General features: G+C 34.8%; 2 protein-coding genes across 6 annotated transcripts in view; one reads left to right on the forward strand and one right to left on the reverse strand.

Moving 5' to 3' along the window:
- Window positions 1–14,131, forward strand: part of LOC145663220 (uncharacterized) — a 38,840-nt gene extending 24,709 nt beyond the window's left edge. Inside the window, exons 4-5 of the mRNA XM_081729582.1 lie at window positions 7,116–7,270; window positions 13,503–14,131. Coding sequence (XP_081585708.1) covers window positions 7,116–7,270; window positions 13,503–13,718 — 371 coding nt within the window. The 3' untranslated portion in view covers window positions 13,719–14,131. The remainder of the gene's footprint in view (window positions 1–7,115; window positions 7,271–13,502) is intronic.
- Window positions 5,865–18,345, reverse strand: part of LOC145663219 (uncharacterized) — a 54,110-nt gene continuing 41,629 nt past the window's right edge. For 3 of the 5 annotated variants that reach the window (XM_081729576.1, XM_081729577.1, XM_081729578.1), the window contains one exon: window positions 16,152–17,920. In XM_081729576.1, coding sequence (XP_081585702.1) covers window positions 17,553–17,920 — 368 coding nt within the window. In that variant the 3' untranslated portion in view covers window positions 16,152–17,552. Of the gene's footprint in view, window positions 6,002–16,151; window positions 17,921–18,345 lie in introns of those variants that run through there. The other 2 variants (XM_081729580.1, XM_081729579.1) reach the window with 2 other exon arrangements.

An 18,345-nucleotide genomic window follows, 5' to 3' on the forward strand; every position in this document is an offset into this window, starting at 1 on the left:
GAATCACTACAATGGCTCACTATGGGAAAGTGAATAGAAATATTCAATATTACAGGAACAATACTATCAAATGGAATTATGCCTGTGCAAATACATTTACACTAACATAGGAAATGAAACTAATCAGCATTTGCAGTCATTGAATTGTCAGTGGTACCAACCTGGTACAAAGTGTTATGTTTTCAAATAGCATCCACACGTTAGCATATGATTACTAACATCAAAACGTTCCTAAACATGGGGCAGATTCCGCTTCATTTTTGAAAGACAAGGCATCCATGTGTGAAGTTCATTAACGGCCCACAACCGTTCATAGATCAAAACTACTGCATGTTTCCAAAGATAAGTATTTGAGAAAGGTATTCGATGGAGGACGCAGCGTTCATTTATGCTACACATAAACTTCGGAAGACATTGCGCCATATTTAGGAACGTTTTGATATCAGCAATCATATGCTAAAGTGTGGACGTCTACTGCTATTTGAAAACATAACACTTTGTACCAGGTTGGCAACATTGCAAACCTAATAAACTCAAACATTGATTAGTTTCATTCTCTATGTTAGTGTTAATGTATTTGCACAGGCATAATTCTACTTAATTGTATTATGATTGTATTATTCCTGTAATATTGAACATTTCCATTTACTTTCCCATAGTGAGCCATTGTAGCGACTCGACATGTGAAATGCAGCGCGGCATCAGACCCATGTTTATAGGAACATTTTTACTTACTTGGATGGCCTCAATCTCCTTGTCACTTTTGGTCATACATTTATGTTACATTCTATATATATATATATATATCTTTGTAGAAGAACGTAATCAGAATGTAATTGCATGATATTTTATAAGATCATAGCCAGCAATAGAGTTGTAAATAGAAAAAAAAAAACGGTTCGTATTTTTTCAGAAATGTACGTTTTTTTTAAAAAAAAACATTGCCTCTCGTTTTTTTCTAAATTTCCTTTTTTTTTTCAAATAGTCATTTGTAATGCATCTTACGTCTATTTAAGTATAAAATTTTTTTTTTATGTAGGTGTAATCACCGTAAAATGCAACATAAACGCTAGATACTGATACGCTACAAATATTTTACAATTTACATAAATACCATACCTATTAACAATTCGGGTTTCAGCAGTTTTCATCAATATCAACTAAGAAATAAAAGTAGAAATGAAATTTTGTTTTTTCGTGAAAGCAGGCCTTTAATAAGTACGAAAATAATGTCACGAACAGTATAAAATTCAAATAACTTGTCTAAAGGTAAAAACTAATACTAATTTGCCTAATAGTATTTTTCTAAATGTCATATATAAATAATTTGTCGACTAGATATATATATATGATATGCAGAGCCGGCTATATATGCAACACGTGCATTTTCGTGGAGCGGCAAGTTTGGATGGTCCGGCAAAATCTGTCATAAGTATATTATTTAAATTAAATATTTCTTGTTGAAAACAGACTTCATGATGATGGTAGTTACATTTACTAAGCTGACCTTCTATTTGAATACTGCATTTAGAAATTATGTTTAGGTTGCATTAGTTTAAGGCCACATGGACAATGCTAAAGTAAATGGTCGAATAAATCCGAGCACAAATTGCTTGATTGTTGTCAAATGCAAGAATTCAATTCTCGAATAGTAGTGAATATCTGTTCCATTTAGTAAGTTATCACAGTTTTGATATGAAACTAGTCTTGTTTTTGTCAGAAACAAGTTCCTTATCATTGAAGATAGAAACAAGTTATTTTTTTAAAAAAATGTTAGAAGATGTAGAATAAAAATCAAGAAATAAAGATAAAAGAACTAGTTGCACTGGAATTGCAAACTGATACATTAAGATTGAAGACCGATAGTGAATTATATAAAAAGGATTACCATCTTTCCTGTGCAGGTGTGTTTGCTTTATCTTTCACTAACATAATAGATTAATATTTAAAGAAAAAGCCTTTCTGAGTGCAACTGAACTTACCTTCACCTTTGTTGTTCATGCTGGAGTAGCATACTTAAAATTATGACTTTTAAGATTTGTTCTTTCTGGAGAAAGGGGGAGGCGGCAAATTATGCCATTGCAGGAGGCGACAAATTGACTAGGACCGGCCCTGATGATATGTATATACAAGACATGAATATAGAATGACTCAATTTGAAGTAATGCAGGGTGTTTCAAAATTAATATTAGGGTTTTGAAACTTTGTAGTATCTATTACAATTAACTTACAATTATAAATATTATATCAAATGAAAGAGTAAGGTGATACGCACACCTTGTATTGTACGCACGCATGTACATGGATTGTTTCTTCTGTCTGCCGTTAGAAAGAGCAAGTAGCGAAGATGGAGACTAGAGAGCAGAAAGCTTTTTGTGTTTTAATAAAGACTGAATCTGTACAGTGCAACCGTCTGTGTGAAGAATATTAAGGAGACGCTTGCAATACGTCTTTATCGTTTGCAGTTGCTACAGGTCTAAAGCCCACAGACTACGGTTTACGTGCCAATTTCGCAAGTGAAATATTCCTGCATAACAATGAAGATTTTCTGGATCGTGTCGTCTTCAGTGATAAATCGACCCTCACCTAAGAGCTAATGTGAACACTCATAATGTTTACATCTGGCCGTCAGCAAATCCTCAGGAGATGGTACAGTTGAAACGAGACTCCCCTAAATTGAATGTGTTTTGTGTCATATGGCGGAAAGTTTATGGACCTTTCTCGCCTATCAACAAGATTGTCGTGTGACGAATGAATCTCACATTGAACACTTGTAGCAAAGACTGTTTGAGGTGTTCTTTTACTTGATGCATTGCTTATAATTGTACGTAAAATGTAATAAGTACTACGAAGACTTAAAACCCCAAAATTTATTTTGAAACATCCTGCATTTCTCACCAACAGTGTTGGAACTAAGATGTAAAAAGGAGAGAAAATTTTCCTTATAAAGTTATTGTTTACAACGATATTATTATTAGTCGAGACTATAACTCCAACAACAACACGAGTTAGTAGTCAAAAAAATGTAATCAAATGTATACTCGGTAGCCCAGGTGGCCAAAGTGGCACACACGGGTGTGACACTTGTTTAATCCGCTCCTCTGTGGACACTAATTAAGATATCGGGATATTATTCTTGCAAAATATGATTGGACTATAGTTTATCATATTAATTTCTTTTTCTTCTGGTGTCGAATTTCCTTCTCAAATTTCACCCCAGTCAAAAAGTCGAGAATTTTCTAATTTCGAATTTCCTTTACTTCTTTTTTCCCTGTAGCTTCCTTCGTTGTAGAAAGACATCCTTAAGACTTGCCTGGTAGACACCTCGAATGGATACCTAACTATTGACATCAATTGGACAGGCCTGCACGCACTGTTGCCAATTAGGAAAATTAAAATTCTCCTATATTTGGGCAAAAAAATATAAATTTTTGTTTATAAATCTGTAGCTATGTGTCCGAGTGCAAGTCAACTTACGCCAATCAAACATTTGTCCTTATTTAACAAACGCAAGTACAAATCGTTACAATGGGGTAATTAGGGGGCGCCCATAAAATTCGTATTTAGGTTCTAACCCTTGATTTTTCTAGTTTTTCCTTACTTTTCAGTTTACCGTAATATATGTTTGGTAATTAGAAGCTTTGTTCCTTAAATATCGCCATAATACTTATAGGATATATTAGTGGTGTACCAATGTTTAAGATAGTTTGCGTCTGTCTGGTAGCAGTGTTGCCAGCTACAGAAAATTTTAATTCCAGATTTTAGGGGGAAATTTTGGAAAAATTATGTTTTGTCTCTATTATTTCCCTCTTGTTGGCTATATCGGAACAAACGTACCAGTATCTGGAAGTCTCGTCTTTGCTCTACACACGCACTATAGAAAGTTTCAATAGGATAATTAGGGGAAGTACAGTTGAGGTTTACAGTAGACCTTGTTCTCTAATTGGAAAGATAACTGTGATTTTTTTAATATGAGATATTTTTTATTGACATGCTTACTTTATTAGATATCGTCACAATACTTGTAGGATATATTAGAGGGATACCAAAGCTTATTTTAAGATAGTTTGTGTGTGTGTCTGATAGTAGTGTTGCCAGCTACAGAAAATTTTAATTCCAGATTTTAGGAGCAAATTTTGAAAAAAATGCCCTTTTTATTTCTATTATTTCCTTCTTGTTGGCTACATTCGAACAAACGTACCAATGTCTAACAGCCTCCTTCTTAGCCTGCACAGCGCACCATAAAAAGTTTCACTAGAATAATTAGGGGAAGTACAGTTGAGGTTTATAATAAACCATGTTCTGGAAATAGTAAGAAAATGGTGAATTTCTGAGGTAGAATGAGATTTTTTTTAATTTCATGCTTACTTTGTTATATATCGCCATGATACTTGTAAGATATATTCTTGGCGTACAACGGTTTATTTTCAGATAGTTTTCGTCTGTCTGATGGCAGCGTTTCCAGCCAAAACAATTAATTCCGCTATTAGGTGAAAAATTCGGAAAATTTCCCTTTTCCCCTCCTCTCTATTATTACCCTCTTACTGACTACATTGAAACAAACGTACCACTACCTGAAAGCTTCCTCTTTGCCCTACAGAACGCACCATAAAAAGTTTCAATAGGATAATTAGAGAAGCTGTAGCCCCGGCATATTTGATTTTTGCTTCTGAGGCGTAAAAAGTGTCAAAATTTCATGTGTATGATAGAATTTTTTCTTTCCCCTCTTTGAATGGAAGCAAGCGACTTCAGGATTTCACTGTACCTTGTCAATACACCAAAGATTTGTTTAGGTGACTTGAACCCATATAGCAGCAGTGGTGCTAGATATAAAAAAAATTGAAATTCGGTTAGGGAATCTTTTGTAAATTTTCACCCCTGCATTTCCCTCAATAATTTCCCACCCGTTGGCAATACTGCAATGCAACTTACACCAAAAAATAGCCACATCCATTTTCTAAAAAACAAGACATTAACTATATCAATCGAATGAACAGTTTTTGAGCAATAAGTCACTAACTGGAAATGTAGGAAAACGCCAAAAGTGACCTTGGGCCGAAAGGAATAATCACACAATTTTGCTCGTATAGGTACAAAGAAACAAACGATTTGAAGTTACGAGGGCTTCGACTTAAGTTCTGTTGATTATTTCAATAATCTGCAACATAAATCAATAAATAATAGTTGCCAAAAAAAAAAAAAAAAAAAAAAAAAGGAAAAAGAACGATGTTTTTTATTGAAAAAAACTTCACAAAAAAACCGTTTTTTACAACACTAGCCAGCAATATATATATATATATATATATATATATATATATATATATATATATATATATATATATATATATATATATATATATATATATATATATATATATATATATATATATATGTGTGTGTGTGTGTGTGTGTGTGTGTGTGTGTGAGAGAGAGAGACATAACACGGCAAAAAAGATACCTCAAATTGGCATGGTTGCTTGTGGGCAATGTATCATATTTCATTTACTGTAAACAATAAATTCATTTTCACCCTAAATTTTGGATTTAGTACCTAAAATATGCAAATCACCCTAATGTGAAAATTTTAACACAACTCCACGTTTTACCAATTAAAGGGATAATTTACGCGCCGTATTTGATTCAAAATAAAGGAGTTTTGTATTTTGTTTGTTAAAAATCTGTAATATTGATAATTTAGTTAATACAACGATATAATGCACTGCGAGTCCTTATTTACACATTCCAGTGTTTTGCCAATGAATTTGACCATAAACAAGCTACTATTTTGAGCGAACAGAAAAGACACTTTATTTAGGCGAGCTAGAGTAAGTAGCGTTTAGGTGAATGGATATCGTTGTGATTTGCAATTTCCTGGTCCGGGTTGGATTCTCGCCCTCTCCCTTTACACTTTTTAAAATGTTTAATTTACAAGGCTGAGCTCCAGTTGGATGCTGCTAAACGAAGATAATATCCAGTGGATAAATTCAGTGATGATGTAATCCTAAAAATAAAGGAAGAAAAATGAATGGAGGAAACGAGTTACAGAGTTAATTCTGTTAATGGTTCCATATTTGATATTAACCGTTAATTTCGTGCATTTTTAAATTGTTGTTAATTGACACTATATTCTCCCCTTTTCTCCATGTGTCTCAATGTGTCAATTTTCACAAATCAGGAACCATCAGTTATATATGCAACCTAAGGGGAAATACGCTTAGTACGGATAAGTTCTCCAACTCGTTTGAGTGTTACCGAATTTTGCATTTTTAATATTTACAAAGAAATTACTACGTACCAATATTTAGCATTCTCAAAAGTCATTTAACGAATAATGAAATCGGACAAGTTCTTCTTTCGAAGTAGTATTACGTATCAATCAGTGGCGCCGGAACCAAGGAGCTCAGGGTCTGTTAGACCCCCAAAATTTTCATTGGAGGCTGGGCTCTTCCCCCGAATCATCGATCCATATTTTAATTGATTTGCAGGTAGGACTACTGTTAATAGTTTCAAAACTCAGTGCAAGGCTTTGGGTTTACTTAAAAAAATAGCGTACTACATATACCGTATAATCTATCTGTATATTATTTGATACGCTTATATGTACAGTCATTTGAAGCCTCTGGTATCCGTATCGTTTTTTTTTTTTCTGGTATTGTGCTGTTTACTGTGAGTACAAGTGTCCAAAGACTCCCTTTTGTCATTTCGTCAGCCAGCGTTTCTCCTCACTCCTGCATAAAAATACACTTCTACGATTTGTTCTTTTAACAGGTGGGGGCAACTTCATGCTCCTGTTCTAGCTGCTCTACCAGGCGTAATTAATCTTGGAGCAGGCGTAGTTGGGTTGCCTAACTCACGTATTTTGTACCTCAAGAATTTATGTGGTCCACTGTACAGACATTCTACCATAACTAACACTATACTGCTGAAGCTAAAGGGGGGTACGCCCATTTCCGAACCACCCTGTATATGCCAAAATTATTCACTTTAAACATTTTGAATGTTCTGAGGAAACCATGAACGTGTAATTCCTAAGGTGTAAAAATAAACACCTGTAAAGAAATAGACGCACAACACTGAGCAATCCTAGCTTATGAATTATCAATTTCAATTTTCAGGGGAAACAGGGCGCTTTACAACAAAGACCACAATGATGGGCCGTGGCCCCATGTGCTTTGTGAATGACAAACTGTGTTTCCTTACTCGCTGTGGGATGAATATCATGGTCCATGAGGGAATGAAGAAACATTTCCAGGAAATTGGAGAACTCCAGGTAATGGGATGTCTCATTTCTTTTTAACGACTTAACATTAGGTTTTATTCACGATACTTTGATTTTGAGGCTAATAACATAACAACAATAACGAGATTTGGGCTTAGTATAAATGTAACAAATGATTAAGTGACAATTTCGTAGTTTCGTCCTCCATATATATATATATATATATTGTGCGCCGATTATAAGAATATTATAATGATACAGAAGAAATTTTCAAAACAAAAGAACAGTTGTGGTTGAACATTGAGTTTATTGAAATACGCGTCCATAAGCATTTTGAAAGTAGGTTGCCTATATTTTCAACCAAGTAAATTAAAAATGTTTTGTATTTTGGACTGGTTCATTATAGTAATTCGATAATATGCATAGATAACTCAAAATTCGTTCGGTAAAATATATAAACAAGGCTGCATGTAAAACTCATATTAAAATACTTTATTATAGAATACTCTATTATTATTCAAAATCTGCTGGGATTATAGTTTAGGTATTCTATCCTCACTGGTCACATCATTTTTCTGAATGATATAGATGGGTGTTCGAGTTGAGGCAAGTATAAATCTTAGAAATTGTAATATTTGTAATTTCTAAAATACTAATATAATAAAGCTCAAAGTTAAATTTATAAATCATATATATATATATATATATATATATATATATATATATATATATATATATATATATATATATATATATATATATATATATATATATATAGGGGTGCTAATGAACTATAGGTACTGACATACTGTTAACAGGTGATTCCACACATAAGACATAAAGTTCACATAGATCTGTGTGGAAAAGTCCTTAGTTTCAGAGCTAGAGCTGTCCAAAATCGTGAAAGAGCTCAATTTCAACACGCTCTATTTCGAATTGGAAAAACTGTGGAGCGGCGGCTCATATCAGCGTAAGAAAGTCAATCCAAAAATGCACATTTCATCAATATGTAATGGGTGTTAGAGATTCCCTACAGGGTATAATTCCCAGACATCCTCTTAGCAGAATTTTCAAATATGATCTAATTTCAGAGTCCAAAGTAGGCAAAAGGTAAGAATTGATTTCATAACGCATTACTACTTATGATACACTATGAATATTGCCAAATAATAGCTGAGTTCACATTAGTACTCTTTAGAGGATTATGGAGACTTAATACATGTTATGGAATAAGTTCTTCATATATGTACCTGTAACTTAAGTATCAGTGGACATTTTGATTTCTATACGAAATAACGTATTTTTTTAGGCCTTAAATACATTTTTAAATAGTAGAATTTAATGTTGTAAATTATCTGAGAACAAATTTAAAACCCTAGGACCAAAATTTAGGTTAATAATTTATTATTAACTGTTTGTAGCTATTTACGTCATAATGCAATTTACACTTCGCACCCGTGTCGTAATATCTACTTTGTAGTTAGCGTTTGTTTTTATTTTTAGTAATATTAAATGTTTAAAAATCTTTTATACATTCACAGATATTAGACGTGTATATAGGGTAGAGTAGCCAAAATCGCACCACTTTCTACATAAATTGTTTTAACTCGAAACTTTTGAAGAAATTTAAAATGATTTTTTGATCGTATTGAACTTTATAGTTTTCCAATTCTTTTACAGTGATTTCATAACGATATCTTATCATTATCATGATAAAAATGATATTTTAAGCCTGCGATTGGTGCAATTTACGCATCAGGTTTCCCAAATCGCACTATGTGAAGCCAAAATCGCACCGCCATTTGAATATATGCAAATTTTACAGTAATGCATATGTGGAAAACAAATTATCATTTCCATAGAATATCGCATTGTTTTATTTATGTTACGTATATTAAAATGAAGTATAATACATATTTAAAGAGAAAAAATACTGCAATAAAAATAACCGAGCACAGAAATAACACCTTAGAAATAAGCTAAGTAGAAATGCAACCTACAAGAAAAACAAATTAACATTTCTATGATATATCACATTCTTTTATCTCAGTGTTATTAATATGAGGAAGAACATATCATTAAAGAAAAACATATCCATATTGCTGATCCAATGAGCAATATTGTTCATAATCCTATCAAACGTAAAGTATCTATATTTATGGAAAACAGACAGCTACAGCTTATGTACACAAAAATCACATTGGAATGCACGTTCATTACTGAAACACCCGCACAAGACTCACGTATCCAGACTTTACACAAAACACATTGTACCGAATCTTCGACTAAATTTTGTTAACAAAGGACACCAAACCAATCTTGTTCATTGATTTCAAAAACCACATTTGAAACACTGTGAATATGTAGCTCGGAGCATCGTAATTTGGATGTATCTACTTTTCGAATACACTTTTTGGTGTTAAGGTTTTCTTAAGCACATGCAGGCCTAGCTGATGGTTTAGAAAGATTAGGTCTCCCCACACGTTTGGATACTCTTGATTGCCTTTGCCGTTATTCTTCACGATGTTTTTTGTAAGGACTTGATGACAGTACTTGTTCTTTGTGGTTGCATGTTGGTAGTTCTATTTCCTCCTGCTATTGGACTGGGCAGCGTCACTTTATTTTCTATATATTTTTCAAAGCACGATTCATAGATTCCGGAGACCATTTTCCATATTGCCATGTGCCCACCTTGTGTGAATTGTAACGAGAAAGAAACCAGGAAAAACAATTCATTACCGGAGTCAAAATAGCACTGGTGCGATTTCGGACACACGGTAGTAGTGTGATTTGGGAAACTACGCTATTTAAAATATATACAGATGGTGATCATAAAAATGGAAACACCTGTAGTTGGCAACACGTCAGATTTATGGGTTGGCAGTGGTATCGTGGGGCCCGCAGCGCCGGACCGCTGGTGGTGGTGTGTTAGGTCGGTCTCCATACTACGTTAGACGCAGTGGAACAGCAGTGTCCAGTGGCTGCAGCAGACGGAGGTAGTGTAAAATGGGAGACCTCTCAGATTTTCAAAGAGGGCAAATTGATGGTGCGCGGTTATGTGGAGTGAGTGTGACGGCAGTGGCTACTGTGTTAGGTGTGTCGCGTGGGACAGTGTCGAAGATGATGACGGCCTACACAACACACGGGAAAACCATATCTGGGAAGCAGAACAGTGGGCGGAAGAAAATCATGAATGACAGGTCACGCCGGGTATTAAAGCGCATTGTCATGCAGAACCGTCGTGCCACTGCGGAGCAAGTGACGGAGGAACTTAACCAGCACCTCCCCCACCCTGTTTCGACAATCACAGTCCACTGCGAATTACATGACATGAACTTACGGGGTCGTGTTGCACGGGCCAAACCGCTCATCAGGGACCATAACGCTTTCGCACGCCGCAAATGGTGCCGCGACCATGCAACTTGGACCGTTGAGGACTGAAAACGTGTTATATGGTCGGATGAGTCATCCTTCACCCTATTCCCAACCACGGGCAGTGTTTATGTGTGGAGAATGCCCAAAGAAGCTTATGATCTGCAGTGTCTCCGCCCAACTGTGAAATATGGCGGCGGCTCGGTGATGCTGTGGTCCGCCATATCATGGTTTTCATTGGGTCCTGTGGTCACAGTTAGCGGACGAATCACTGCCAACGATTATGTCGCAATTTTAGGAGACCACTTGCATCCTATGGTCCGGATGCTGTTCCCGGACAATGACGCCATCTTCCAGGATGATAATGCACCCATTCACACAGCTGGCATTGTTGCAGCGTGATTTGAGGAACATCGGGATGAAGTTCAACACCTCCCCTGGCTCGCCAAATCCCCAGATCTCAACATAACTGAACATCTGTGGTCCGTCTTGGAAACACGACTCCGGCGACGATTTCCACCTCCATCCTCTCCCACAGAACTGGCCGATGCCCTGCACGAGGAATGGTGTAAAATTCCACTTGCTACCATTCACGACCTCTATGCCTCCATCACACGTCGCATCAAGGCTGTTCTGAAGGAGAAAGGTGGCCCGAGACCATATTAATCTGGTAAGTTGCATTTTCGTTCAGGTGTTTCCATTTTTCTGATCACCATCTGTATATACATATATATATTCTTTACATACCTCACAAATTAAAAAAAAAAAAAAGCATAACTTGGGATTGTCACTATAATATTAATGGTATTTTGTTTATTACTACTTATTGAAACTTAAGCTAATTTTCTTACCTTAATCCCTATTCTACTGTGAAATGCCCCGAAAATTAGTAAGGAATACTATAATTATATTGTACTGCAACTGCACACACACACATACATAGCTTACTGAACTTGTCACTTTACTCGTAATTATGGAAATATGCTTAAGTACTTAATTTAACTACCAGATGGCTTGTTAGTACTACGGTTCTTTTTAAATTAGGGGTGTTGTGATTTAGAACCCGGTGCGATATCGGGAACTCTCCCCTATTTTACTATAAAGTAACTGAAAGGTAAGACATAATTATCACTTCACAAAAAAAGTTTTGTAATGAAAGAAAACTCAGTTCTTCAGAGGCCTTCACAGTATTATGGGATATGGAATGCTTTGAAACAGTTTTTGTTCTTGTGGAAGCATAGTGATACCCTACACTTGTTATATTTGACCCAGGAGAATCCATTACATTCAGAAAATTTGCACCTTTGTCTTATTTCCAAGTGCGAAGAGAGATGACCCACTTTATCTTGCCTCACATCTCTTGAAGGCAAATGTGTTGTGAGTCTTCTTTACTTGAATCTGTTTCTCCAGGACGTTGCTTGGTCTTCCACGTTTAGGTCCACAGATACCATACTGACATAAGCATTGAACAATTTCATACGAAATTGACTAAGTTTCATAGTTCTAGTAGTTCCCTTCCTTTCTCCTGCTCGTCTATACAGACTCCATGAGTTTACAATTCCCATGACTAGAAGATGATAGAATAGCGGTACCAGTTTCGAGATCTCATAAGTATATTATGTCTACCCATAATGGTATCAAACAAGTCAACCTCTCCCATGTGTCTGTTGTAAAGTTTCATTACTTGTGAACATGATACATTGAAATTCAACACATCAGAATTATGTTGCATTCTAAGGACGTTTTCTTATAGCACATGCAAAAACGAAATGTATACAAGCTGCGACAAATTGTACATACGAAAAGAAACAACTATTCTGAGATTTATACGCAGGAATTAAGTGTGTAGCTAATCAGCTACACGGTGCATTGAAGGGTTAAGTACACATTTTAAAGGAGATACCGACTCAATTCCAATTTAAGTTTTCTACATTCAAATTTCCGTACTGATTATTTTGTGTTCAGCCATATTTCATTACGTACCCTCTACTAGCCAATGTAGTTGCGATATGTTTTCACTGTTTCTGAAACTAAAAGTTATATTTTTTATGGGATATTGAATCAATGGTTTTCGAATTGAATCTGACTAATGTAGATCTAGAACGGTTAGCTTATTATGAACAATTCACACAAAAGTTTATATCGGCTTTATTAAGAAACTACATTCAACGGGAAAACACTGGAGCTTTAAAAAAAAATCACCCCTCCGATAAACAGTTGCAAAACAAGTTTTTGTTATTAATATGGTATATAAATTAAATATTTTATATCTACATTATAGTGCACAATTTCAAGCGTAATATCCTATTTTAAATTTCGTTCATAACACAATACGCGGTTAACGGGGTTCCGATTTTACGGACAACTTTTCTTCACAATTATCAGTTAAGTGGAGAGTTTACTGCATTTCAAATACATAAATAATTTTTGTTTCATAGTATGTAGTTTGTAAATAGTAGATCGCCATGATAACTTAGACTGTTACTGTCTCATTATTTTGTTACTAGCTGTTGCGGAAAACACAGCTCCCCTTAAATACAAAGAGAGGAAAAATTAATTGCACTACACCGAGTTAAAAGAACACTACTAAGTTTACATGAGTATCTCTACTCATTATCGTAAGAAAGTAGTACGGAAAATAACTGGAGTGTAAGAGCTTAACGGTAGTCATTCTATTCCCGTTGGGAGATCTGCTTCTACCATAAGACAAAGAATAATCGAATTTAGTAAACGTTCTTCAAATCTTTTTGAAAGGATGAAGAAAGATCTGAGCAAATCTGGTTAGATACACTGCATGTTAAAACACTTTTTTTTTCCTGCACTCAAGCATTCGTAATGAGTTTTCGAGACTGACTGTAGTTCTTGGTTATTCTTTGATGTGTTAACTGAGTGAATTCCTTTGTCATTGCAGTCCCACACTTTGATAGTGAACGCGCTGTGTGGCGCTGATAACAAGCTGTTCAGTGGCGGATGGGATAATAAGGTGAAGCAGTGGGACTTGAACACACTGAAGTGCATTGACTCGTTGGACGTGTGTGGCTACATCAACACCATGTGTATGGGCCCCAACGGCCAGGTCTATGTTGGGGGCTCCGGTGGGTTTCTCTACAGGATCGAAGCCACATAAATCATTGTCTCTTCAGACGCCATTCAACGACTGAAAGACTGCTACTAATTCCTTTTGTTTATATATATATTCACTTCCTAATATTTTTCATTGTATACATTTTGTTTACTACAACTTGTAAAGAAATAATTTTGTATGTATTAAGATTTGCTAATGTAATTGTTCGCAGAGTCGCCAACAAAAATTGATACTTCGGATATGTCCATCTGGAATAAAATGGATTCTATAATAGATTTATGTAGCTTATCAAGAGTCACGTTCTCTTATAGCTACATGAATGTATTTAAGTCGTATTAAGCATTTTCAAATGATTACACAAAACAGTATGCACGGACCATTGACTTTTGCTGGCGAATTTATGTTAATTGATTAATGTTATCAACTGTTCTCTGTTTTAAAATAAATATATTTGTGTGTTAGACGTCTCTTGTACAGCGGGGGACACTTCTAAATGGTACACCTTAGCCGTAAATCTCCATATGGCTGTACCATTTAGAAGTGTCCCCCGCTGTACAAGCTTTCCTCAATACTGTTTTAACTTAGTAATGTATTAACTCTTAATGTTTACGATTTAAAAAAAAAAAAAAAAAATCAAACCAAGACCAGTAGAGGAAATAAATTAAGGATTGAAGAAAATCAATAGTAAACAAAATAATTATATCTTATCACTCAAGTAGGTCTACCACGAAATATTAAGAAGAAACAAGAATTTTAGGAAACAAAAATGCATCAAAAGATTGCGATGTTGGCCAATAACACTGAAAAACGAAAATAAATTTTCGGCGGATATTTGAGTATTCAACACGCGTTCTAAGACAATCTCAATGACAATGGAGAAGGAAAGAGAACATGGAAATACTTCACCAATTACTAATAGGAAATGGATACAGCACAGAAGAAGAGACAGGTAGGAACAAAGGTTTGAAATTTATAGCTTAAATGATAAAGCAGAGTCTTAAGACGTTGTTGAGAAAAAGAGAGGAAAGGCGGGAGAAGGATTTTAAACTCAGTAAGAGAGAAAAGAAAATTGCAGGCAGAAGAGGAAAGAGAAGCAAATCGAATCAGTTGTAAAGGGTGTAAAATGAAATACATACCAAAAAAACAGGAAACAGATTCGAAGAAAGAATGACAACATAAAGACGTAGTCACATTAAGAAAAGAGAATAATGCAATATATACCGGTAAGCACGTTAAAGAAACAGAGCTTGAAGTAGACTGGGAAAAAATCCAAGCCCTGAAGAGGGAAAAAGAAGCATGATACAGAAATGGAAAGGAGCTCAATGGATCAAGAAACATTGAAAGGATGTATTGATGAATTGGACGAGCGGGCTTACTATTTATGAGTCGTGGAATACAGTGGTGGACCAAATAGAGAAAAAAGAACTAAAAGAGTAAACAACAATACAGATGACAAAATTACGAACACGTGTGCGAATTGTTTGGGGAAGTATGTAACAAGGATCTACCTAAACTTTACATTTTGCACCTAATTAAAGAATTAAGTTTTGTTCAGATTGATGTCAAAAGTTACGGGAAAACTTGATTGACTCTGAGAAGTGTGGGCGTGTACTCCTTTCACTTTCTGTGGATATTTAAAATTTTATTCTTAGATTGGTCTGAAAAAGGTAAAATCACATCGCCGAAAATCTTACATAGGTATTATTTATATATATTTGGTGCTTTGGTCAGTTTTGATTTTATTAATACCAGAAGACGAAGAAATATGGAGTTTTTACTGTGTATGAAATTTTTGCCAAAATATGGGAATTTAAAACATAGTGTTTCACGATATGTCGAATCGAAAGAATAAGATCCTTCTCCTCACTGCCCCTACGAACCATGGTTTAAAATATAAAATATCATTTTTCTGTCTACATATCACTTTAAATTAAACATTATTTTAAATATTTTTTAGAAATAAAATCAGAAAGTACTAGGCTTCTCTTTAAAATCTTGTAATTAAGTTCAAGCAAACATGTTACAACGTCGAATTATTGCTCGTAGTTACGGCACTGATACGAAAAGACTTAGTGGTGCTTCTTTTTGCCTTCTTACAACAGCAGAGTGTCGCCTTATGAAACGGTAGATCCATTACAGTGTAATCTGCCTGAAAAGCAATCTTTGAAGATATTCACAAAGTGAGTTTCTTTTGAGTTTAATTGATCTTCAAGCAGCTAATATTATGGATCTTTTTCATTTTTACTTTGCAACAACAGCATAAAGCAAATATTCCGACCAACATTGAATAATAATAACAACATTCAATAAAAAAGCACGAAATAACGACAGTAATAATATTTAAGATTCTAATTAGGTTTTCTAGTTAATGTTTACAAGTACAACAAACCCAATATTATCAATAAGGTTCCACCCGCAATCTGAAAATTCAAGTTTTCGGTTTTAAATAAATGTATATTGTTTTTATAAACATTTATTTAGTGCTTTGATAGTATACAAAAATGAGTATAAAACTGGTTAACGTTTCATGGCAAACACTTTTCTAGCTACAAAATTAAGCAAATATTAATTTTCTTAAAAAAAGTTGTTCTATACAATATAGAGAGCATCAGAGCTTAAAATATCTTTCATCACAGAATGAATTAAGTAAAGGTCGTCCCTTACTACAAAATGAATTGCAACAACCATTGTAGGCTTACGAAATGTTTAGAAGTATTAATATTTTTAAATCTTTAACATTTTAACTTAATGAAGTTACACATTACTACTACAAATAATTTTTAAAGCACATCGTATAACAAAAATACAAATTATCACAAAACAGTAGTGGGGGAAGGGAAACGGGGAGTCCACTAACTGATCTCTAGATGAAAGTGAGGATTATCAATTTTTCGGGTGCTATGCAATGGTATCAACGATTCGATTTCTATTATTTTCGGTGACCATGCATCGTTCAGTTAAACATGTGCCATCTGGCTGGTTATAGCCTCCTTGTGCTGTAGCACCAAGGAGTTTAGTTTATGATTGTTACTATTTGAACAATTTTAAAAATAAAAATTATCTGTTATTCAGCAGGTAAGTTCAACTCTCATATTAGATTTGCTGATTCTGAGTGCAATGCATTACGCACACATTTCTTTTAATAATTCTCAATTCACGAAAGTTCTTCTGTAATTCACGAATCTTTTTAACATTACAACTGGAAAGTAACACTTTTACTGTCCAGAAAGGCCTGGTGACCCACTACACATATCACAAAGTACCATAATGTTGAAATCTTTATCACTATGGTAACTTGTATCACAGACGAAAAAGGACTCTTATTAATTAATATTTCTGCTCCTCGCTTTTGTAAAAATTATCCTACGTAATTTAATAAACTAACTTTCTATGTGCACCTCGAGTAAAATTCGATACTCGACACCAATGATATTCACTACTTGTTTTCCACTAACAATCAACGATCAGATTTCTCTTAACATACAGTTCTCGATATATACTGTATACATTTTAAGTCATTAAGTAGTCAAGTTTTAAATGCCCAATAAAAGAGATCATTGAACTGAGATAAACATACTCTCATTTGTAGCAAAAGAAAAAGTTACTCCAACAAATGACAACTGAAGCGTCAAAATTTGTCTCTAACATATTCACATTTAATATGCGTAGACGTAAAATATATATATAAATGTTAAAGATTATACCCTCGAATATATATAAAGGTTATACCTAGATTCCGTTTCGTAAAATATACTGAAACTCTGTCATATTAAAACTGGACGAGTACACTACAAACAAAGAACTGGGACGCATTTTGACAGATTCATACAATCAGAGGAGGGATTTCTTTTTTAAAAGAATCTCCAAGACACACACTTATAACTTCCACTTAAAGACAATGTAGAGACCACAGACACCTGCGATCAGTGTTACAAGAGAACTTGAAGGAATCGAAGTTAGTGACGAAACAACGGAGTAAGTGGCCAGGTGTTCGAATTTATGAAGAGCTTTTTTCATGTCCTCCAACATTACATTGAGTCCACCGATATGAAAGCATCCGATCTTCACAGTTGCCACGTTGACTATCTTCAATCGAGCTTCAAGATCCACACAAGCCTTCAGAACCTCTGTTGAATCCAGGATGTGGTTAATACGTGTTACCTGCACATTGTACAAGTGCACGCAGATGTCAGCGTAATCAGCTATCAACGGAGACTCCACACAAACAGCAGGGGGATTACGAGCTGCAAAGAAAATAATTTCAGCATAACGTTTACTTAAATCATAATAGCTTCTCATATATAAAATGTTTCGCCGAGAACGGAATAACCTACAGCTACCAAATTTGTTTCACACATGGTTCTTCACCAAATTTAATTTAGTACTAAGCCCTTTTCTTTATTTTTGGCTCGGGTGGAAGAGTGAAAATATATGCACGTTTTACACAGTTTCTAAGAGCGCCTTGCGTGTGTACAACCCCATTACACCATTCTTGTGCGGGCTTACATAACGTCATAGGATACACACCGGGGAATGGGGTAAAAACATTTTTTCACCTCATTTAATCGATGTTCTGAATTAGGACTTCACAACGAAGGGTGGTTAGAGTTAGTAATCTATATAAACAGAAAAATGAGTAGGATGGTGTTTGTCCAATGAACTCCTCTGA

The sequence above is a fragment of the Thermobia domestica genome, chromosome 10 (genome assembly GCF_964235325.1).
Source record: "Thermobia domestica chromosome 10, izTheDome1.hap1.1, whole genome shotgun sequence".
Classification (NCBI taxonomy): domain Eukaryota; kingdom Metazoa; phylum Arthropoda; class Insecta; order Zygentoma; family Lepismatidae; genus Thermobia; species Thermobia domestica.